The sequence below is a fragment of the Apus apus genome, chromosome Z (genome assembly GCF_020740795.1).
Source record: "Apus apus isolate bApuApu2 chromosome Z, bApuApu2.pri.cur, whole genome shotgun sequence".
Taxonomy (NCBI): Eukaryota; Metazoa; Chordata; class Aves; order Apodiformes; family Apodidae; genus Apus; species Apus apus.
In genome coordinates, this window is record NC_067312.1 from 33,755,989 (window position 1) to 33,781,981 (window position 25,993).

Genomic DNA, 25,993 nt, shown 5'->3' on the forward strand with positions numbered 1-25,993 from the left:
GGCTGTTAAGAAAGCAAATACATACTGTCTGTCATAAGTTAACAACATTGAAAGAAAACAAAAGTCCCCTGCCCTTACACTACCATGCTCAATCTTGCAGTACAGAAGAAGCGGTTCAGGTGACCTGCATAATTACTTGGGCTGATAAAACATGATGATGAAAACTAAATATAAACTTTTACATTGAACTGATTATCTAATCACAGCTTCTTTTGTTTCAGTTCTCCTTTTTCAGTGTTAGCACTAAGCCAAAATATATGAAAACAAATATATTAAATCAAAACTAAGTGTACGGAGAACTCCGTAAGCTGTGCCACATTATCAGGGTACAAAGCTTAAGGTTGATTTGTAAGATATTACTAATTACAACTCTCAGAGATAGAAAAGAAAACAGAGGACCAGGGTCTGTAGCATAGCTCATTTTTATTGTTTAAACAGTTTTTGCATAGGAAATATATCCGCTTCCAGTAATTGACTGCAGTATGAGCAGCTGCTAGCAGTATAGGCTGGATATAACAGTAACAATCACATTAAGTCAAGCTTGATTTACACCAGTTTAAAACTTGTGGCAGTTGAGTTCATTTGTAACCTAAAAAAAAGTACCAAAAAGAACATTATTATCCTCCAACCAGGCACAATAAAAACCTTTGTTAACACTCAGGCTAAAAACAGGTCTAATGCCAGAGGGCCCTAATTCTAAAATTAAGTAGCTGTACTGTAATGCATCCTACTAGTGAAGGTTCATTACACAAAGACTGTGTATGTACCTCCTTTTTAATTAAAATGTAACCTTCAGGATTTATGTCCTACAGTATGGGGAAAAATGCCAGAAGTTTTAAAATGGATCAACCCTGGTGTGTAGCTAGCAAGCAATAACTGACTACTTGTCACCTACAGTTGTACTAAATGTATCTAAAGAAACACACAGCCCTACAAAAGTTGTTCTCAGAGAAATATCATTGAGATAGAGTTCCTCTTCCCAGTTTACTAAAGTTCTATATGATATAAGCACAAATTAACAGCTTGATGAAGACATAACCTAATGCAGCTCTTGAGAAGCCTATGCCTGGGATTGAGGAACCACTCACATTCTACAATGCTGTAGAGATTTTTTTTGTATTTTTTTGTTTTTGAAGAAAATGTTATCTGAAACATATTTACAACTGAACTCAACAGAGACTGTGAAATTGAACAGGCACTGCTCATTTGTTTGAGTTTTTTGGTAAACATTTTGCTGGTTTTTGTTTCTTTCTCATTTTGCATCAACTTTTATCAGTCCATGCAACTTCAATGCCCTCAATGAAGAATGCATAATAAGCCATACTTCTTAAAAAACTTCCTTCTGCATATAGAGATACATTTGCCACATCAGTCCCTGTAGCACAGTTTTCAAAACCATTCTGTCAAAAATACAGTAATACAAAGACTGGCTTTAGTGTCACTAGCTCACACTGCTCTCCATTTATCTAGGCCACCTTTTATTTTACTGTTACTGTATCATGCAATAAAAGTATGAAAGGCTTATTCTAGGATATTATGATGCTAGTGGCACTGAAGCCCTTTTCACAAATTCAACATACATTTGAATTGCAACACACAGATATTTCTAAAGAGTAATAACTAGTGAACCCTTTTATCATTAAAAAAAAAAAAAAACAAACAACAAAACAAACTACTTACAACCATTGAAGAAAAAATTGCAACAAAAATTGTAAAAATTGACCGTCTCCAACTTGTCCCCTTTACTATTAACCATGTGACCAACAGAGCTGTGGCATGGAAACAGTACAGAGTTGTCATGGCAATAAGTTTGGCTGATGCAAAGGTCATTGTGCAGGGCTAAAGGGCAAAATCAGTGGTCCGTGTTATCCTCCAACTGCAGTGCTCCACCACACCCACACAATTTTCAGGAATTGGAAAAAACTGGGGAACTAGCAGAAAGTGCAAATAAGAAGGAGGCAGTTTTCAGCTCCTTCAGCATGGAGTAGAACATTCAACTTCGAGCTTTTCCTGTTTAACGTGATTAGCCTGCATATGATTTTACTCTCTCCCTCTTTTTTTTTCAGTTTTCTACAGAAACCAAATGAAAAAGTCCAGGAGCATGCAGCTGGTTAATGTTAACAAAAGACCTTGACAGGATCAAGTAAACTATATTGGATGTCATGCTTGGGGCCTTACTGCCAGCAACGTTAGAGAGTTGTTCATTATAAGTGAATACTGTACACTGAATATGGGATAACTTTCTGCAGCCTTCATAGTCTCACACAGTAAATATAATTTAGATTTAGGTACAGAACACACTCTGATGTCACAGCTGAGTGTGTCCTTGTGCAATCTTTTTCATTAAGTCTTTATGAAGCTACAAGTTGCAAATCCAAAATCCTGCTCCCTGAGGACACAGCTATGTGAGACATAAGTACTGTTTTAGTTCTAAATACCATCATGTAACAATCACAAAAACTTTTGCTAAAGGCCATATATACTAATAAAAAGACAGTGGTGCTTCCAACATTTTGAAATGCTCTGAAAACCAACTTTTCCAATACTAAATACAACAAAATAACCTTCATAAAATATAACTTTTCTCCATTTACATTTTTAAAGGATTAGTAGCCTATGCTTTTCAAGCACAGGAATCTGCGAAATAACTCCTAACGTGGACAGATTCTTTTTTCATATATAAATTAAGAAACCGGAGAGTTTTAACCCAAGTCCAGTTTCCAAACAAGGAATATTCTTGTTTACTTTAAAAATGGAAATGGCATGCATTTCCATTATAATTGTTAAAAAGTTAGCTTTACAAAAAAGGGTATTTTAATTAAAAAAAATTTCTTAACAAAACTATACAGCGTACAAATTACTGTCTACAAGGTAGGCGGTTCATTCAGAAAATCCTCCTTTCTTCTCGCTACTTGCAGCTTCACAAATTCATTCACATATTTTCAATGTAGCTGCCCACCTGAACATCACCCCACAACTATATTGCTATAATTAATATTTTTGCCATGTCTTTATGTACAGTCTCCTTCACTGCCTTTTTTTTTCCTTAGTCAAGCCTCAAAAGTTCACGTCACTCCAGGGGAAACACACTTCAGTGGCACAGCCATGAGGCCAGGGCTGCAAAGCAACTTAGTAAAGGCAGAACAGTGCACATAGAACGGGGTGTCTTGATTTAGTCAGAATACACTTCCTGGTGAAGGAGGAGGCCAGAGACTGGATTTGAGTTCTCAGTCTTATCTTGATCTTTTGACTGCAGAGCATGAAAACAAAACAAAACAAAACAACCAAACAAAACAGAACAAAACAACCAACAACAACAAAAAATACAAACACACACAAAAATAAAACCCACACTGCTCCCAAACGGCTCAGTATCAGTGGCATGTGGAAAGGAGACTGCAGACTTTGTGTTATCAGAGCCTGACATGCACTCTTGAGTGGATCTAGTACGTTTTGGAAATCTCAATAGCCGTGTGCTTTGTGAATGAATTCACTTACTATGGGCCTCAGAAAAAAAACACAATATCATTAATTTTATTTTCCTTTTGCTGTCTTATCGTTTACATGGGGTTTCTTTTATGTGGGGTTTTCTTTCTTTCAGTTTAGCTGTAGACAAATCTCAAGAACTTGCTTTTTCAGTAGCCACTTAGGTCATGCCTACACACACCTCTCCTGCTGGATATGTGCCACCACCACAGCTCATTAGCTGCCACGTGTCGGCCACAGCCAGAAGGGACTGACTTTGGTGTGCCACTGCCCAGTACTGTGTTGGAACTGCACTTCTGGGGCTGCTCCAGGGCAGTGAAACCTACAAAATGCAGACAACTACTGTAAAAGGATTAGTTTTCAGAGGGGAGCATCCCATTTCCACAAGTCTATACTCTTCACTCTAATAAAAGGATGTACTTTTAAGAAAAATTCATCCTGTGTTGAGCCATATGTTTTATCACTGGTGCATAAGAGCTCTCCAGCAACAGGCCGGCTACTGATCTGCAAGACATGATTTCACTGGAAATTTACTTTTATTACATTCTAGTCTAATCCCATGCATTAAGAAACTCTCCATCTGACTTGCTAAATGAGAAGACACTGCAAACATCTTACACAAGCTTGAGCAGCCCAAATATTGTAATTCAGATGCTGTGAGTTAACAAACTTGGGGGAGAAAAAAAAAATCTTTTGATGAGGAAAAAAAAAATATAAAAAAATATTTACCAGTCAAGAAGACTGAGGGAGGCAAATTCTCTGCAGGAACAACTCCGGAGTTGAGTGGAGTCGCTGGAATTCTGCCAGCAAAGATTTTGGCCCTGTATGTGCATTTCCTAGACAAAGCAAGTGTCTTTGTCATTCTGAGCTAAAAACATTTTCTAATGTGAACACTTTAGGATGCAGTATCTTTGCCAGAATGGAAAAGGCTCAATCTCACTGGTGGTTCTGACCTCCTTTTCTGTCTGTCTCTCTCTCTTTCTCAATAAAAACAAAACAAAACAAAACAAACAAAACAAAACAAAACAAAACAAAAATCAAGCAAAAAACTAAACACACAAAACAAAATGAAACAAAACAAAAAACCCACAAAACTTAAAACAGCTTCCTCAAGTCAAGTCTGCCTCCAACAGAATTCATTATTTATTTTTTAAATCCAGAAATGATTTCAGCTTGCACCCCAGGTGGGAAGTTAAAACGAGGGAACCTATTTGGAAGTTTGTCACAGTAGGCAGAACAGTCGCTTTGCAGCCCCTGCCTGGCTAAGGGTGCACTGCTTCACAGCTACACTGTAAAGTGTTAAAAATCCTCCCCACCCACCCCAGAATATATATATATATGTATGTATAAAAAAAAAAATCCCCTATCCACCTCTCAGTACAGAAAAGGACCTCATCACACTGCAAAAATAGCAGTACCCACTTTGGTCAATTAAAACAAACAAAAAAAGCATACATTATTCTTTTTTCTTTCTTTTTTTTTTTTTTTCCTTTTAAATCTGTGTACTTACCTATAATAACCAATACAGCTAAAAGCACTACCTACATAGGCAAAACTTGGTATTGCATAATTCGTATAAATTTGTATCCCCTCCCCCCAATATTAATTGGAAGATGAAAAACATGAAAGGTTAATAGAAAAAACACCAAAATACTGAAAATATTGCTGGTTGATTACAATTTTTAAGCGGCAACTATACACAGCCATGATATGCTTTATAAATGTGAGATAAAGGTATAACTGTCTAAAAAATCCATGATGTCACACTTTTTTCCCACCTGGAGTACAAAATATTTTGTCATAAAAATGGTAAAGACTTAAAATTATAATAAATGCAGCAAAACAAGTGTAGTGATGTCAGATTTTTTTGTTTTGTTTTGTTTTTTTTCTTCTTTTTTTGTTTTTTTCCATTTTTTAGATTTCAAGGCAAGGCACGTAATGTGGACATTATATCTTCGTGCAAATTAGGATTACTGGAAAGAGTATCTTAATTATATAGTTTTTAAAGAGACATATAGGCAAAATGTCTGCCCATGCACATTATATTTCTGTCAATATGTGAAAATTGGTGAACAAGGCTAACTTCTGAAAGCACCATGCAAATTTTCAGCACCCTGTAATTACACTTACATGAAGAGTGCATTATTTAAATATAGCATATCCCCATCCTGGTATTACCAGTTTGTAAACGGTAAGCTTTGCCCTTGTGACATGGATTTGCCTATCTTTTTGTCTCTATTATGCAGATTTTACAGAAACATGTAAACCCTGTGGGTTCTTGATGCAACCAGTAACTTTAAATAAATAAATCCTACCCCTCTGTGGAGGCAGCAGCTAAACCAACATAAGTGCTGTATTTCCATCAATTTCTTTTTCTCAAGGACATGATTTGTCTTGACTTAATGCCTTTTAATGCCCTCAAAAACTGAGGGGAAAAACAAGTTTGTTCAAAGTAATTTTTATTTCTATTTTTAATCCCCTCAATTTAGAGTCCAAGGGCTGAAGGACTTATAGTGATGACCCCTTAGATATGATTTTTAAATTGCACTTGCCTCTGTAAGTGTTTATTTAGTGGGGAAAACATTTAACTTCCTTTTCTTTTTTACTGTTGCATAAGGAGATAACACTTTTACCTACGCAGAGGCATTTCTTCCATAGAGCTTGTGTGTTCATACTGATTGAAAAACTCTGAACTGCATAACACACTAGAAAAGGCTGAATTAAGGGCCAAAGTTTAATAAATCCATACTGATAACTAAAGGCTACAGAGCTTATTTTTAAATCATTTAGAAATCAGTGTTGAGAAAATGGGTGGCTCACTGCCCGTGTCCTCCTGCAGCTCTGCTACTACTGCCTAGCCTTTGTTTTGTGAGATAACCAGGAATAGTGATCCCATGCGTAAACAACAAGAATACTAAACCAATAAAACTAGCTTATCATGCAAATATTAAGGCATCTAGAAAGTCAGTTAAAATATATTGTCAGAGACAGAAATCTATTTCCCAGCGGACTTCATATAACAAAGGCTACTTGGCAGGGGCTGCATTCTACCCATCAGTGAAATATCATTGACCCTTTGTATGTCATTTCAGTTTCAACCATAAGGGAATTAGTGATTGTAAGAGCTGCAATTGCTGGTCTATTTTTCCTTCTTTCTTCAGTTTCGTCGTCCTGGATTCCCTTCTTTTTTCTTTCTTTCTTTTTTTTTTTTTTTACTTTGCTTTTATTTCATTATTTATTTGTATTGTTTTCCCTCAGTTGCTTGTTTCTGCTTGAAGGAAAGGCTCTCCAATTATGTTCAAACCATAATTTGGGACATTTGTTGGCAGGATCGGTGTCCTATTTGATACTTGAAAAGGAACCAAGCTAGCCCAGGTACCAGGACTGTTGAAAAGGGGAAAAAGATGAGAGAGAGAGAAAGAGAAAGAGAGAGAGAGAAAAAAAAAAGAAACAACACATAAATTAAACATGTTGCAAAAACCAGAACACAATTACTTTGAATCAGGGCTAAGACAATATTAATTATTAATAGCACTACCTAAGACAAAATAAGAAACCAAATTTGTGGATGTCACTTGAGATTCTACTTCACAGTTGTTTCATTGTGAAAAGTTGTTGAAGTTTTATTGTGAAACTATGATTTATCTGAAAGAAATACAATTGCGTTCATATTAACTCCAAGTAGAACTGCTGTCCTACACTAAGTAGCCTGATACTTTATGAAAGCCCCAAAAAGCACCTAAACCATACAAGTGACACTATATGGGAACATGGATGTTACTTAAGAGCTACTGAAATACACTACTGTATACAGGTTTGCTCTTTTTCAGAACACACTATCAAGGTACAGTGGTTAAGCTTCTTGTGCCATTCCGCACCCTCTTACAACCCGGCAGTTTATCTTGTTCCAGTCCCAGGATGTGCCTCTGGGGTGCATGCTTCCCCATGAGAACACAGGACCTTTAATATTTAAAACACCTGCTTTCTTCATAGATTTTTCCCAGAAGGTATCAGTGCCTGAGGGGTACTGGATAACACAGGACCCAACCATCTAAACACCTGCAGCCAAGTTGTATCTGTGAGTCAAGCGCAGCAGCCAACTGCCACAAATTGTTTGACACAGAAAATATTTTCAAAGGCAATTCAATTACTTCAAAACTTAAGTAATCATTTCAAAAGCAAAAGCATTCTGTAACTGAGGAGCTTATGTCCCAATGGCATTAACATATTTAGCAGGCACCAACTAGTAGTAGATACCTCACCCAACAGCATTTACAAAATGGATAAGCAACGAAAGATCTCAGCTGCCTCTATTCAGTACCCAGAGCAGACCCTGAGCAGCCTTTTCCTTAGATGTGTTTCTGAAAACACAGAAACACCAGACTTGAGAGAAAGTACCATCAAATTTATTCAGAAGAAAAACAACCTCATTATGTCAGCAATCATTGCCAAAATGTCCACCAGAACTGGACACCACACATGCAGGCAGATGCTTCCTCCACATTGCATTACATCCGGCTTTTCTCCATGCTAGGTGTTTCCACATACACAATGGCTTACTTGAGAATACACACTGTGATTAGACTGATAAGCTTGATAGTAACACATCTGCAGACTAAAACCTCCAACACGTTTTGTGGAAGACAGATGCTGGAGGTTCTCATCCTTTTCTCTCTTTGGTCGCCTATCCACACTAAACTCTCCCTGGATAAGCAGATACAACTTCTGTGGCACTGGATGTAAAGAGGAAAACAGGCTCTTTAAAGTTATTTTAAATGTGTATGAAATAACTACATTTCACTTGGCAGATTTGTGTGAACCTTTAAGTTGCTCTGTATGAACATTAAAGAAAAAGGTCAACTTATTTTGTGAAATCAGGGGGTGGGGGTTGGGGGTTGGGGGTGTGTTCTTCTGGCCTTTTATCTTAAAAATAATACAAACAGCTTCTGTTGTTTATTCCTGTTTGATGCTCCTTACCTCTCTAGGCCTGTTTAATTACTCTTTTGATTCGTAACAATTCATTTCAAGTGCTCTGTTTTGCACACTAAAAAAAGTGGAAAAAAATGCTGAGCTGTTTGTCTCAGTGACGGTCAAATTCTGAAGGGAGCAAGATTAATATTTTTTCCATAAGGAAACAGAAGAAATATGAACATCCTAATGTACTTTAAATGCCTGAAGTGCAAATAATATTCAATAGGAAGGCTTTTTTTTTTTTTTTCTGATTGAATACGTATCTATATACACACACACAGAGGTTACCTGAAAATCCGGAGAATTTTAACTTCCTCATAAATTAAAAAAAAAAAAAAAAAAATATTGCCGTACTTTCAAAATCCAAGATCAGCTAATATGTTTAATTAATATATTTTTTAATTCTTGTGACTAGTACAAATAAAATAAAATCTATTGCTGGAGAAATAATCACTTTTGAAATTAAAAAAATCATAGTTACATCACAAATCTTGAAATATTCAAAAATACTTAAACCCAGTCACACATAAAAGATTAGTCTGATATGATCTGATGAAAAGTTTATGTTTAAAACAAAAAAAAAATCAATGCTAGAATCTCATTTAAGAGGCCTAATTGTTTCAACTTAGTCTTCAGTTTTCTTTGTAATTTATTTTAAAATACATTTTTTGTTTTTTCCTCTTCAGATTTCAATGATGTTAAGAACTAAATTCTGAAATAGCAGACACAATGTAAATCATTTCCAAGCAGAAGGATTTGTAAAAATAGGAATTAGTAATTAAAAACAAAAACAAAAAAAGCCAAGCAGATTTTTTTGCTGCAGATCTGTCTGAATATATCTTTTACAGTGCACAGTTCTTTATTGTCCTTTTACACAGGACTTACAGTGTTGCTTTTCTTTTTAAATAGACCACTATCTAAAAGAATGTAAATTTTGTGGGAAGTCAAGATGGTATTTAAACAATTGCTGCTGCAAAGGCTAAATACACAGTTTCCAGGTTATCTTTCCAAAGATTTACAGTGCAGTTCAGTTGTTTGATACATGTATATGTGACTTTTTCTTTGTTTTAAAGTTGACAACCTTCTAATGACTACAACAGGTGAAGGAAAGCAGTCAGTGCTGATAAAGAACAAGTTACTATTCGTAGCAGCTTTCTTATCTATTCCTTCATATAGGTAAGAGAAATCTTGATTTTGTGGAAAGTGCTTAATAAAAATAAGTTGTGGCAAGTGACTAATAGGACTGTTGTCATATGACCTACAAATTTAATACAGGTGTTTATTTAAGCCTTCCAAGCCTCCCATCTTGTACTACAACCATGACAAATATGCAGATTGCAACTAATTCATCAATGCTGCTTATGAATCCTCAGGGAGTAACAAATCTCCCATGTTAAAACTGTGTGAATCCCACAGGAGTTCCTGCAGCCTACCAGAGATGGTGGTGCTGGCAGAGTAGCACCCACAGCCCCAGGACAGCTACAGCCATCTGCCTGCAGTGGCTGGAAAAGCCATGTTGCCCTGGCACTGCTGAAGGTGGGTTAAAGTCCCTGATCCACATGCATCCACTGGGCAGCAGCTGGCAGCTGGGAAGGACAGGCCATACCCTCTGTTTGCTAGTGTTTCCTAGCTCATGACCTTGAAGGCTTGACAGGCTCCAGCTGTATCTTAGGAATTAACAATATCATTCTGCAGTTTGATGTGAATCTATCTCGGGCCACACCAGTCCTGATACCACCAAGGGTTTACTGCAGACAAAAGCGGAGTGAAATCTCAGTAATAGCAATAATAGCACTAATCACAGTACAAAGCTTTGAGAACAGCTCTGATACAAAGAAAACAAAAAAATAACTCAGGTTCTGCTGTGCTGCACAAGTGTAACTGTCTATGCAACACACCCAAATACCCCATTACCTCAACAGCAAATTTAATCAAACTTTCAACTGTCATACAAGACACACCCTGCTTTGTAGCTCCCCAGACCTCCTGCACACAGCTGAGTAAGGTCTCCATCAGCATTCTCAAACCTGCCCTGAAGGGACCTCTGTAACCATCGTGTAGTGTAGCTTCCGCCATGGAAACCATCTAAGATTTCTTTGCAGAGCATCCCAGCAGAAGTGCCAGTTACTGCTGACTGCAAAGCAAATTCTGCCTGGAGGCCCATACAGGTGGCAACGGCTGGAAAGGGGAAAACACCTTTCCCTTCACCACACTATGCAGCAGTTTGCATAAGCCCCAGGTAAACTTCCAGCCCCTAGTTTCATAAAAGCAGAGGCAACGCTCTGTCTCTGTTCACTAAGTGCCTTAACAAGTGGGAAGCCGAAACTTTTTTCATTGCCTGGGACACAGGCAAGCTGGTTGCCTTGCAGAAGTTAATGAGATGTCCCTCTGTCCCTCTTTCAGATAAAAAACCTTTTTATGTATGAGCAGAATAAAGCAGATCTATCCCACTCTCCAGCTCACTGCTCCTGAGGAAATATGTGAGCCCTGTGCTATCAGAGGTTATAATAATAATGCCTCTCCTTTGGAATATAAAGTGAGACTTAAAAAACCTTCTCTAGTCTAAGTTTGGAAGAAAATGACATGACAAGCACCATCAGATATTGCTCTGAATAGCCTTTGTGGGAGCAAGTATGGCTTGCACAGTCATCTTCCTGAAGCATTATACCTCTAAGTAATTTCACTACCAGAAATAGTCTTCTCTCACCATAACTAGACCACCAGGTGTTTTAAAAAGCCATCAGTTCCCTCTCTATCCATTCAAGTATAATGTACTTATCTTTTCAAATGTAATAAAATAGCAAAGTGAAATTCTGCAAGCATCTTACAGGGTTAACATTCTCCATTATAGTTTCCATTACTGTTTTCACATGTTAATTCAATCAAGATTTCTGCCATGATTTCCTCTTAAAGATAATAATTGCTGTTTCGAGAACCTCTGATTAAAATATTACTGGAATGGACCACAAGCAGTAAAAAACATTATACGTATATACAGTCCACTTCAGAGGTTATAATAATATAAAGGGCATAATAATGTTAAACAATTAACTAAATACAATAAAAAAAAAATTCCACTCAGACCTGAGTAAACCTGAAGTATTATAAGACTTATTTTCCACCGGTTACTACTTTCTATTACAGCTCCAAAAGTCTGTTACAGCAACCCACCATTTGAAAGTACACCTAAACCAGTATTTCCTTCCCACAGCTTTACTACCCTGTGTATGAGAACACTTGCTTAGATGAGGTAGACCAGATCATGCTAGGACAGTCTTTGGACAGAATAGGTGCAAAGCATCAACCGTGCTGTCGATGTCGAGAGAAGGAACACTGGCAAGTCACTAAGCAAGATTCCTTTATCCTGGTACCAAGTAAGTGCTCACCCACACAAGTACATGGAACTTCACCATTTCAAATTGTTAAGATTGTGTCAGCTTTGGAAGCTCAGTTGTGTGAACCTCAGTGCCCTGGCTAAATTCCCACTTCTAAATGCACTTTGTACATTTCTGCCAAAAGAATACCGACCACTCCTGCATCTACTTCATGAGGTACCATTCCACAACAGTATCTGTAGTTAAACAGCTGCCAAATTTCACCTTCAGTACCTGAGCAAGCATGAGTGTTTGGTGCAGGGATATGCCTACAGGGAGGTTTGCAAACATGCACCTCCACAGACAAAGCTCTGACCAAGTGGAGGGCTGCCTCCCATAGAGCCAAACCATAGAGAACAGGGGCTTGGGTGAGCAGAGAACCTAGAGACAGCTGTGAAAAACTGACTATTCACTTTCCACATAAACACTGCTTTTCTCCCCATATATTACCATTTCCAGTTTTAATCTGTTAGACTTTTACCTTAGCACTTAAAAAAAAATATTATTATATTTTATTTCTCAAATTAGCATGGGTAAATAATAACACAGATAATCCAAACTGCACAAAAAACCCAAAAAAGCAACACCTTAGTTTTACTACTTCAAAATAAACAATTGGAGGTAAGATGAAAAAGAAGTAGAAAACTGGAGTAACCAAGGGGTTAAAGATAGAGTTTACACTTGGGATTTCTCTATAATATGCTCCTCCTTTCCTAGCAGTGCTGCCAAAAATCATCTGACAGGAAACGTAAGATTAAGTTTGTCCTACCTAAGTGAACAAAGAGTGCTCAGAACAGGCAACCAGTTCACTGCAGAGCAGGAACTTTTCTAATCCTGCTGGAATCTGCAGCGCTGCTCAGAAAATATTACTGAAGTTGTTTTCTTTACTTTAACATCTTGCTTCTGGATCATCTCAATCATTTTGGTCACACTTCAGTTCTTGCCGCTTCTCTCAAAAAGGTTAACTTAAAGCTCCAAACATAATCATGTGGAAAATTGACATTATTGATTCCTATGGTCCATTGTTCCCCCATTCTAAGTCCCTGAAGTTCAAGTTCAATCTGGAATTACATCATGTCTGGTTTCTCCTGGTTACCAGACGGCTTGAGACGTGACCACAGCTACAGAAAAAACAAACAGCCTTCTTCACGCTTCAGCTCCCCTATCAATTCAAACATAAACATTTTTTCTTTCTCTCAAGTATGCTTCAAGTATGGAGCATGGTTAATTTAGAGATTAAGATCCAAATTAGATTATCTAATGGCATCTTAATGGATTGCTGACCCATTTCCTGTGGGATGGCAGCATGCAAGTCTGGCTTGAATACAATTAATTTCTTAGGAAGTGTTCTGAAGATGTTTGTCTAGATGGAGAGGAAACATAATGTTCTGCAACTCTTTCTGCATTACAGAGTTGGGCAAAACTCTTGGAGTTACCAATTTAAATTGATAAAGTCCAGAAATCATTATGTTTTCTTTCTATGAATGCTTTTATAATCAGGATACTTCAGCATTTTTGTTCTTAAATTGTTATGAATTGATACTTCTCCTCCAAAGCACTGCGCAAGGGATTGGCACAGTGGGGGGCAGACGGTAGGAACCATTTCTCTAACAGGTGTCTGTGTTTGCAAAAATGTTCTTGTCACAGAACTGCTGCTGACTGTGTTACTTTTGCTACGTGTTTGCTCAAAACCAAACACATGCAAGGTAATGTGGTACAAAAGCAATCTGCAGCCATTCTCTATTCCCCTCCTACTTCTTTCACAAATCACAGATTATCACATCTGATTGCCTTATCAGCATTGTTATCATAAACCCAGCATTCTGCTGGAGGGGTGTGGGGGGAAAGATGCTTGGAAAGCTGAACACTCCTACAGCTATAGCTGAGAAGGAAATTCAGCACTCTGAGAACAGAGTTCCTCTCAGCATCTCCAGGAGCAAACCAGCTGCTGTAATATATGCTTATGTGTCAAGATAAGAGACCAAAGGCAGGAAATGCTAACCTAGTGCATTTGCCTGTGTAGTGTAAATGTAATGTTAAAGTAGCAGTTAACCTGTAACACTAGCATAGAAAGAATGTTTAAAAAAATCAATGTAACAACAGTTGGGAATAAAAATGTATTTGGCAACAGCCGATTTAAAATGTACATTTTGGCAATGAAAATTTGCTTACAGTCTGTGGAAGACTAGCAAATACTCAACATGCTTTAAAAGAGACCCATCAAGCTTGCTGACTTTTAGGACTGGTCCCACTGGAAGCAGTATCAGTGGCATAATGAATGGCTGAAATTCAGGCTCAAGTTCATGCTATCAATTATACACACACTTTTTTCTCACTCTCACTTGTGTCTTAAGTTTACTCATTGCCTATGCTCTCGCTCTTATGTAGCTATTGAGACTAATTTTCCTAATTGAGCTTTACAGATTTTCACAGCTTCCCCTCACCTTCTGAGTCTAGAAAAAACAGTTATTATCACAGAAGTGTGGTTACCAAAAAAAAGGTATTGGATTCTGGATTCTGAGCATTTTCTTCATATGTACAGTGAAAAATTGACCTATATGATCTTAAAAGTATTTGAGGACTTTATTCTATCGACATGCTTAAACGTTCAAATTTCAGCCAACCTAATAAAATATATAGCATAAATGCTATAAGTAAGAAATAAAACAGTAGATAATTTGAATATCAGGGGCAAAATTAAAATTGCTACTTCAAAATACCTTACCAAGTAACTCGTATTTTTAATATTTTTTTTTGTTTTTGTAGAATGGTCAAAGGATGGTTTGTTTAAGTATTTCCTTTGAAGATACTAGAATGTTTGATTCCGTTAAGCAAACTATTAATCTAGTTTTTATTATCACTATTCTTGCAAGTCTCCTGGTTTTGAAAAAAAATGGTGTATTAATGACTTAAAAGTTTAGGGGGTTAGATGTTTTGTTCTTATTTTTCTTTCATTATTCATACCTTCTCTTTCTCTTTTTTTTTTTTTTCTTTTTTTTCTTTTTTTTTTGAAAGTTCAGTCTTTGGCATGTGGACCACTTCTGTCTTACACCTGGAACTTTAAATACCAACAGATATATAATTTTATATGGAAATAAAACCCTGGAAAATACATTTTGAAATCTATGTATCATATTTTGAAATCTATGCATAATATCTACTATCAGGTATGATAGGCAGCCACTAATAAGACAAAGAACATAGAAATAACAGAGATTTTATCATCATTCAAATTCTCCCCAAGTTTCCAAGTTGTGGTTCACCAGCAATGGACAATCACAAAATTTCCACCTCATTCATCTCTAGTACCCCATCTCTGCTGTCTACTTCTGTACAGACGGGACAGCTACCACTGAGACAATGACAACTTTTTTACCATCTTGAGGTCAAAGATACTTCTGAAAAATCAGTATACTTAAAACAACTTCAAAAGCATGCTGTAAAAGGTCAGATCTTATACCACAAAAACACGCACTGCAGATTTAAGAAAATCACATTAATAAAATGTTTATCAGACCATTTTGTTGAGGAAAATTTGACTGTCTAGTCTAGAATATATTATTTGTCAATGGACAGCAATTTCTTTTACAATAGGTCTTTTTTTTCAGTGTTAATTTTAGTGTTCGAAGGGCTCACTTCTGCTTAGCCTGCACAGGTATTACTTCTCTTCTTAGATCCCTACCTACATGGGAGTTGAAGAATGTTGTATTCTAAAGCCCAAATCCTGAAAGCCACCTACTTAGGGAGAACTAACAGTTTGTTTCTTTGTCATCCAAGGATGTGTGCTTAATTCAAGGCCAAGCATAGTCTAGGCCTGCTTTTAAAGAGATGCCATGACAGAATTTGTGCCCAAGCTCATCTGGCGGCAGTTCTGTATGTTGGTAGGGTAAAAGTGGCAGGCAGCAGTCTGGAAGTGACCTGCAAAGCAATTTTGTCTATAAAGATGAATGGATCATGGGGCATGCCTACATTAATCGCCAAAGTTTCTTTGGTCATAGCCTAGAAATCATCCTTCCTACTCCCCCACCCTCTCCCCGCTTTCCTTTGTTTTCATAATTTATGTCCACAGGTCTTGTGTGCTGGGTACTGCAAAATAGAATTCAGCAAACACAATGACAGTGCATCAGCCAGTATAAACTGGCATCGCTTTAAAGGGGATTTCAGTGATGACTGATTAAAACCATTCAAGGATATTCCTAGACTGGCAGTTGTCATATTTATATACGACAATATGACAATATATAAATATAAATATAATATTACTAATATTTATATAGTAGTTTGTCCTAATTATATTAGGAAATGTAATTTCCTAATGCCTGTCGGTGCCCTTAAAAAGCAACACCCTTTGTAGTGGGAGAATAAATTACTCCCCCTGTGCTACTGTGCTATACTAGCACAGTTTGGATTCACTCTTGGCAGTACATTGAAGACTGTGACAATTACTGCATGATGACGATTTATAATGTGAATCACAACCCTTGAGGAGATGAGGTGAATCCATTAGCTAATTTTCCATTGTGCTATTTAATCTATATGGGAAGAAATGACAGTACCTTGCTTTTCCACCACAATGCTTCTAGATTTTAAATGTTACTTCAGAAAATTTACAAAACATGGGGGGGGGGGAAAGGAAAAATATTTGAGGTGTTTAACCTTGAGATTTGTAAATAGCACCTATTCTCAAATTCTGTAATTATCCTTCCAAATTGATACTCAAAAGCCCCAAAACTTCCAGCAATCCATAGTACAAACACTGCATCAAAATGCATTAAACACGTAATACATACATACACCCACACACACTTACACAAACTATTCAGAAGTACATATACTTTTATGGGTTCACAAATTTCCAAGAAGTATTTAAAATTACTTTAAGAGTGAGTAGCTAATACTTCATCTGACAGGCTCCCAACCCACAGACTATACATGTATAACCCCCTTTAAGTGCTGAGTGTTGCAGCTAGTCCTGCACATGAAAGAGGTGAAAAACTGCTGTATCACAATTACACTAATTTGTTTACATACCTATTTAGACACACACACTTCTACTGTTACCATAGTTCATTATATACCAAGCGATATAAAAGATAATAATGAAAAATTCATTAATATACCAAAGGATAATGGGTTTTATTGTATTTACCTGTTTTCATATATAAAAAAAATCTCTTTAGAGTAAATAATTCCTAATTATCCTGTTATTTAGTTTAGAAATAGGATGGTTTATATCTTACCTTCACGTACATGTTAGTGACCTAATCTGTACCAGCTGATTAGTCAGAAAAGTCTCTTACTAGTATGGTTATTCATTGTCCAAAAACCACCACCACCTCAGACATTTATTATTATACTCATCTATACTCCTGATATCGTTATTTTCTTTGTGTTAACCACTAAGATGCCCAAAATATGACCTTTAATTCTGCAAATGACATTTTCATTTTTAAAGCCTAACATGAGTATTCCCTTAAATTTACAAACCCTTTGCATTTGACAGTGCAGCACTGTCATTCCAGGTGCTTAATTAAGGTAGCTTCTAAATTCAGCTTGCACTAAAAATACATCTGAATGAGTAGGGGAGAAATGTTACATGCACGTTTTGATCAAATGCTGTCACATATTTCTCTGGAGGCCCACTAAAACAAACACTGTAGCTTAATGCAACTTTTTTAGAGGTGGTATAGGGGTGGAAATAATTAAAATGTTACCTTTGCCAAGTAATTCCCAATGTATCCTCACTGGCACTGGGGTATAAATGCCTGCCGTTTTGATTCATGGTCCAGTCACAAATTCTCAGCTGTCAATTGAAACCTAGCAGTCAGATATGGATTGAGCAGTACTACAGATTTTAGTATTTAAATGAATACATGCAAACTAGTACTGTAAATGGCAAAAGTCTTACTTTCCTAAGAAGTAATTTTAAAAAATAAAACAAACAAAGAAAAATAACTTATTCTGAGAAATAAATGCCTATAGATTTGATTAAGATAATGCTCCTTTATTAATAAAGCATAAGAGTAACTAGTGTTTAGCACATAACACTTAGCCATTATTAGATTACAAACTGAGCTGGAATAAAAGGAAATGTTAATATTCAAAAGCGAGATACTTTAAGAAGAAAATAAAAATTATTTATCTAAGCAGTGCTCTATATAATGTGTGATAAGTAAAGGTCAAATATAATCAATATCTTGTAGCATGCATTTCATGAAACATAGAAGACATGCAATTTATAGAAAATTTGCCCAGATTAAGCAAACTGTATGTCCTTATCTTGCTATTTAAGAAGGGTAAAGGTATTTTGTAACTGAATTTTATTAATCTAATGTTACTGGAAGTGGGGTTACTTAGAAAGGGTGATAAAATAATCTAATCTTGCTTTAGATTCAGAATAATAGCATTTAAAATACTTTATTGCATTTTAATATAATGAGGAATGTACTAAATTTTAGCTGAAACAATTTCTTCCTAGATCCTCAAATCATCAGTTCTGCCTTCATGGACTGTTCAAGCAACTCTCTATAGCTCTGTTTATTTAACAGCTGCCCTATAGTGTTAGCAGATTTATTGAAAATATATACTGCTTATTTTTAGGTTTAAAAAAGTTAACTTATCTGGCTTGTGAAGAAAACATACATTTTAACCTCTGTGTAGTCACGCTGTATATAAACTGCTGTACCATTATGTATGATACAGCTCTCTGAATTGAAGATAATGTCGCTGAGTTTAATTGCATTGGATAAAATTTAGTCTTCTCTATCTGTATTCACAGTCTTTAGATAGCTCATGCTACAGCAAAAAAAAAAAATACAATAAACTATTTTCACAGGAGCACAATTAATTACAGTCTTTTTCCTGAAAAATACATATGCTGAGGACAAGACAATATTGCAAACCTGACCCTGTCTGGCTGTTAGACTCATAAGCTTCCTGCTGTTAAGGTCTGAGAAATGAAAATGTTAATCTCTGATGTTTTCATAGGGATTGTTTCTTGTTTGTTATCTAAAGAACTCCAAAAGACCTTCTAAAGTCCATTAAAAGCATGACTAAACCACATGAAACTAATGAGAAAAGGAAACATGGAGTCAAAAAGTTTGCTTGAAGTAACTGTGAATAATACATTAAACACATTTAAAGAAAGGGGTAAGTAAATATTTGGTTTAGTCACTATACAAAACAGTCTTATAAACCTGATTTTAATATTGAAGTCATAGTAAAATAAGTCAGTACAGTTACTCAATGTACAGTAGATGGATATCTAATATAATCCTTAAGAATGTTATCATCTTCATTACAGATGTATATTTTAAAGCTTTATAAGTCAGCTATATAAACTCACTTCCAGCTGAAACTCAAGACTGAAAAGTTAAAACCCCCCTCTTTTCTTCTTTCACAAAGTCTGCAAGTAAAAGCCCTTTGGCTGATTAGAACCATAAAAACCACTAAAATCACAAACTTAGTGTTACCAAGTGATTTTATGCACTTATGCCTAGCTCAAAAATCTGGCAAGCACTTAGCTTGCTATAGAACCTGATTGCATTTGCCATTTGGGGAAAACAGTAAGGGATTGATACACTACATTTTAGTAGATTAGCTTCTGCACTAAATCATTCTATTCTTCCTACAGTCTGTATGACACCTTTCCACTTGTACAGTTAATGTGTTAAATTTATCATTAAGAAATCTCCAAAAAGAGCTTTTCAAGCCTATTTCATAAATGCCAGTAATTACATACTGCATATTTTGTACTGTTATACATGCCTCATAAGGTACACATCTAACTATTATAATGGTAATAACAGAACATTTGCATTTTACATATGTGTAGCACACACACACACACGTACATAGAGATTCATGCTACACCAGACCTGTAGTTAGCGTAAACTGTAGTGATATTCATTGCACCAGCTGTGCCCTACTTGTGGTACTGACAACACCTTGAAGAACTGCAGGTCTTTATGAGAAGGGGTTCTGTGACAAGCCCAGTATGGCACCAGATCCGCTGAAAACCACCTTCCTAGTGTTAAGAACTGTTGTGCCACACTCCTCAGCAGGCTCATATAGCTGCCACATTGACTTTAAAAACTAACCTGCCAGGAAAATGTTTGGGGTTTTTTCTCCCTCACATAAAATGTCCTCTTCCAAATCATTCCTCCTTGGACACCAGGATGTCTATGATTTAGAAAAATACTTGTGAAAGCATGTAGAAATATCACTTTCAAAGTCCGTGTCTGCATCTCTCACATATGTTGAGTGCTTTCTGGCTAAAAAGGCTGGAGAAGCTTGAAAGAGCTCTATGAGCTTTGGCTCCATTTGATGGAAGAAAATGTCTGTTTGCAGCAGCAGTGGGAATGCTGCCTTTGGAGGATGTCCAGACAGCTCAGGAGGGACAGCCTGGAAGCACAGACCTGACACAAGTATCAAGCTTTGGAAGAATGTAGGGTTCTTCAGTACTGTATTTTGAGTGCTGTATGTTGTCTGAAATCATGCTGAAATCTTTCTGCCTAGCAACAGTCCTGAGAGTAACTTAAGTGACCCCTAAAATGATGCAGCAGTGTTAGGTGGAGATGAGAAGGCACATTCATTCACACACAGTAAGCCACCTAGGAGAGTTTCTCTGCAGGACATGTGAAAGGGAGAGGCAGGAAGCTACTCGAAGGCTAATTGAGAAAACCTGCATTCCTCAGTAGAGGGACCTAACAAATAGCTCTCATGAGATATTTGATAATTGCTGAAAAATGTTACAAACTTTGTCAAAAACATGGTACGAATGCAAAATAAATGACCCAATTTGGCATGACATGCTGAAGTCTTTCCTAGAAGGCTCTTGGACAGGCCTGTTTTCAGTCTCACAGTTTGTTGTTTTCAGCTCAGCAAACCACATAAATCCCATGTCAGTAACATCTTCCATCCACAAACTATTATCAGTGATTTTTTAATTTATCTCTCACCTAACTACACAAAAAAAAAAAAAAAAAGTACATGGGTCTGTGTCCTGAAATGGAAAGGGATACTCAGCCTTGCAGCTGATAGGGAAACCTCACAGGCAGCTCAGCCATTTCCTGATGAAAGGAGCTGCAGCCATCTCTGATCCCTGCAATACATCCTCACTGCTACGTTCATGAAGGAGCAGAGAGTACAAAGCCCACTACAACTGTTTCTCCAGGCAGGCAGTGCAACCTCCCCAGTACCTCAGCTGCATCATGGGAAGGGGACACAGTCCCAGGCAGAAACAGAACAAGTAGACCAAGTGCTTCTCCCAACTCTACCACCTGCCTGAACATCATCCACCTCCCTATTCCTGTTCTGCCCTCTGTGGAGGAAAGTGATTTCGGTTTGCACTCTCCAGTGCCATGAGATGTACTGATGTGAAGTTGTACCCAAGAGCTAGATTTCACTATAGCTGTCTTCTCAGTGTAAACTTGGCACCTTCCAAGCACAACCATCCTGCTGATTTTTAAGTATGTAAATCCTACATACATTATAAACCTGCAGTCAACCACTCAATCACTAATCATAGTCAGAGTAATGTTTAGAGGTTAATATTTAAGCAGGTTTTGTATTCTCCTATTCAAAGAGTGGCCGTCTAAGATATATTTTCATTTCAAGCTTTTATGATCACTAGAAAAAGTAGATAGATGCAGTTTGGAAAGTGTAACAGGAGACTGGGCTATAGCTCCTGTTAGTTTAGAAGAGCCCATAAAACTTAACATTTGCATATTGTCATTGTTTTGACTGAAACTTCCTTTAAATATGTTTCCTTTCCAGCAAGCATATGTGAAAAGTGACCTCTTATCCATTTACATACCTCCCTGGTGGTCATGTGACACAGTTTTACGTCAAACTGTCAATTATGATAAGGGACACAATAAGAACGGCCTAAGTGTTGATAACCTGTTTCCTGGCTTTACTGAGAAGTTTTTTTCAAGAGACCACTTGTGTTCTTTCAGCGTTCTGCTGAAAGCAAAAGCAACATCCACCCAAAACATACTGCAGATACTCTGTGTTCAGTGGATGTTTAAGTTTACAGTTTCCCTAATGAATAGTATGAAGAGAAGTCCATTTTATACTGTGTGATTCAGTAACTAAAGGATGCATCTGGTAAGAACCACTTCCTACCAAAGAGGCAGAGCATTCTGGTGCGTAGGAAATAAAAAATACCCACAATTTTCTGATTTTGTACTCTTAGAGACCTGGAATGTTTCTTACTTTTACATACATGGCAAATGTTTCACTCAAAAATGTCGAAGCTGTGTGAAAATCATGCATATCACACATCACACCCAGAAAGTCTAAGCTCTAGTGAAAACCATGCCACTGTATTAACTGGTACAAAGGCTGGAGGAGTTCATTAGCTCTTCACAGTTCACTGTAACAAACAGGTAAATTCTGGAGGTCATTGTCTTCACAGACCTCAATAGCTATCCCACTTATCTGTGTTTTCTAAGTAATAACAGAATCACACATACAAGGCTCCAAGGTGCATTAAAATTAAATAAATGGCAAAGAAAGAAAACCTGTCCGTTATTTCATTAATTCCAACGGAAATCTTATTATTTGTGAAACCACTAATCTGTATTTGCAATAAATAAAAAATGTCTATCCATCTATCCATCCATCTATCTATCTTTTTATATTGCTTACACCACTAAAGTGCGTGACTATTATTTCTGGCAACATTCTACCTTCTTAGCCAGAAACATCAACATGTATCTGAGTGTCTATCATTTCAAGAACACAATAAATTCATGAAGGTGAGAACAGTAACACAACATGGCTACACTAATGCCATCACATAACCACCCAAATTGTGATCATTAAGACTTTGTTACTGACTTAATGAACTCTCCATTAAAGTTATTTATTAAAGTTATTTCCCCAAAATAATGGAGACAAAAGAATCTGGTAAGGGACTGTAACCACGTGAACTTGACTGAATTTCCTCAGTTTGTTGCTTCTTCCTCTAGTCTGTGGTTTAGAAACCACAAATCTTCAGTAGATGCAAATTAGAGAAAGAAGGGGGGGGGGAAGTGTTCCCATGTAATTGTGAAGATTATCCAACCCTTTATGTGCAATTAATTTCAATTGTTCTCAGCACAGATGATGAGCATGGAGTACTACATTTGACTTCACAAAATAATCCCACTCATAGTGAAATTAAGAAAAGCTGCCTCACTCAGGAACTAGCTCTTAATCACTTCCCTTGTCCCCTTCCTACAGTGCACTCCCTGCAGTTACACTATTGAAGTCTTAGAAGCTGATGTTGATTCACGCACAGCAAACCAAGTGTTCATTAACAATTTGTAATGCACAGTTGAGGGTGGTCAGAGATTTTTTTTTTTTTACAACAAAATTAAAAGATCCCTGTGACTCTTTACATGCCACTGAAGCAAGATATACGTTTTGTAACTACTCATGTCACAGTACAGAAATACTTGGCATTCCAAGGCAGGTATCATGAAAACCCATCAGCAATTGCAGAAGAAAGTAGACAGAATAGCTGTAATTAGAACCTTGTCCTTCTGACTATCAATGCAACATGCTAAATAATGCATGAAACAGCATATTTTTCACAGTTTCCCGAGCAGTAAAAGCAAATAAACTGCTCCCATTGGTGCTACTATGCACTGTCTTTCAATGTTCTATTCAGTGCTTCCCTTCTAAATGTGAGTATTCCATACAGGTAGGTTGTGCTAGAAATTGTCTACTGCAAGTTCTAAAAAACTGTAATTTTGTAAAAAGACTCCATGTAAGTTCTGTTACAAAGTGCATGAGTAATTTTTAAATGTATGGTAGTTACTGTAATTTAAACAGGCTACATAATGGTTCTTTCTAAAACCAATAAAAAGTCCTCAGCGGTACATGTCAATTTTTCTTATATATTCTCTCATATAAGAGGGAATAAATCTTCATAAAGATTTGTCCAATGATGTAAAAGATGTACCGGTGACAATATTTATTGTTGAGGGGTCAATGTGCATTACAGGGTATGGTGAATGTTTAAAAGACTTCTCTGGAACTAGAATCATTGATGTTCTAATTTAGAATTTCTTTCCACTAATACAAAGTGATTGATTGCCTTTATTTCATGTACCCCTTGATTTTTCTTTTCATTCATCATGGGCTGCTTTAAAGCAAAAGCATTTAAAATCTGCCATAAGAAGAGTGGTCTCTTTTAAATTGTTGTAAAGTAATCAAAGGACATAGTAAATCAATCTCATTTCTGCCTTACCAAAGGATAACCTTTGCTCTATTAAAGTTGTTCAGACAATCTCAGTGCTCTACCTCACTTTCTGGGTAATAAACATATATGGCACTGCCATCTCAGAGATGCCTTTGAAATATAAGTGAGTGAGGGTAACTGATTCATTAGAAACTTGTATATATGCACTCATACATTCATATTTATCCATCTGAACAAGCTTTCCTGCTGAAGTATTCTGTTCTTTCAAATGTTTTCAGCAGTAAACACTATTCCCTAATTTTATACCTATTTTCATATGTGTAAACATCCACACAGACATTCCTCCCTAACAAACTCAGACAAGCATAAACATATATCGATTGCATAAGTTAGAAAACAATTCACAGCAAAGATGAAACCCTGATGCAGTTTTTAAATTTACTACATGGCTCACTGGTCACCAATTGAATTAATACAAGGAGACTATGAAGCAATATGCTTTAGAAGGGAGAACGTCAGTTTCACACAGTGGCACTGAAGAATTTTTCTGTTTATGAAGTGCATGTGAGACCTAATTTATTTTCCCCCTCCCCCTAAGCCATCTGGCCACAAGTTTTACCATGATAGGGAGTATAAGACACAGTGCATGTAAACACCAAAGACTGTGATGTACCTTTTATGTTCCTATGACACTGCTGAAATCTCCAAATCTATTTCCATCTAACACAAAGGAAAAAATATCTAGAAGTTGCATGAAATAAGTAGTAGGATTTACACGTCATAAACTCAGCCAAGAGGAAATCAAGTGAGCTGCCACTACCTTCTGGCATGTGACAAGAAGTCTGTTACTCTTTCAGTGAACTTGGAAGAAGGTGAGGTGGGTTTAAGCACTAGAAAATTCACAGGAAAAAAAAAAAAGCATATAAAAACATGCAGTAAAAGAAAATACCGCACATCCTCAAGTTAACTGGATGTCAAAGGCTTTTCAAAGGATGCTATGGAAAACTACACATTAAAAGAAATCCAGAAATCATACGCACTGTGTTTAAAAAGAGATGTGTGTCTGGTTTAAAATACAATGAACACATACTGTGTATTTTTTAAAGAGAACCAGTTTATAGTAATTATAACACATTTCAAAATACAACAATCTTTGAGAGGTTAAAAAAAAAAAAAAGTGGTACAACAGAAAATTCACTGAAAATTAATGGTTGAAAACCCACTGATTGTCCTTTGGTATTTTCATAGAAGCTTACATGTGTTTCCAGTTAGGTCTCACAGGTTAAAAAAAAAAATAAAAATGTTGGCAAAGCATCAACTATCTTGAATAACGATCATCTTCATTATTTTCTCTGAACTCTGCATGTGGTGGTGACCTTTAAAACAGACATATTGCTACCTTGCCCTGGGAGTGGACAGGGATAGGGAGTTCCAGATGAAGCACACTTCAGCTATTGCTTAGTAAACACAGAACAGGTAGGTCTTACTGAAAAATGAAACAGGAGTGTGTACTGACTGTTGACAGGAACTGATGCCTCAGAAAAAAATACAGTACAGTAAATATCAAGGGCTATTTTAAAGTCTTTTCCTTGCTTCCATATTCAACTTTTTTCCTTATAACTTTTTACACGCTGTTAATTTCAAAGTCCTCTACTTTCAAGATCTAGAAGCAACACAAACACACATCATAAAATAAGTTGAACTTCTAAAGGTTCTGAATTTATTCATGTTACTAGCAATGTAGCATTTCTGTATATGTATGGCCTTGCTACTGACTGCAGCTAATTGTTTTGCAAGCCATCGTTAACCTCAGCTGTATATTTTCACAGTTTGGATAAACACTACATTTGCATTAAATTTACAGCATTAATAAGATGTGAAATTTAAAATGCTACTTGAGAGATAAATGATTTAAGAACCCAAGACTGTAGTTTTATCACATTTGAAATCAGCAGACCAATTTAAACCC

General features: G+C 36.6%; 1 protein-coding gene across 8 annotated transcripts in view; it reads right to left on the reverse strand.

The window, feature by feature from the left end:
* Positions 1-406: 406 nt before the first annotated feature.
* Positions 407-25,993, reverse strand: part of NFIB (nuclear factor I B) — a 176,991-nt gene continuing 151,404 nt past the window's right edge. For 4 of the 8 annotated variants that reach the window (XM_051642229.1, XM_051642227.1, XM_051642224.1 and 1 more), the window contains 2 exons: positions 17,546-17,634; positions 407-6,870 (listed from right to left, as the gene is read on the reverse strand). In XM_051642229.1, the coding sequence (XP_051498189.1) occupies positions 6,741-6,870; positions 17,546-17,634 (219 nt within the window). In that variant the 3' untranslated portion in view covers positions 407-6,740. Of the gene's footprint in view, positions 6,871-17,545; positions 17,635-25,993 lie in introns of those variants that run through there. The other 4 variants (XM_051642232.1, XM_051642228.1, XM_051642230.1 and 1 more) reach the window with 3 other exon arrangements.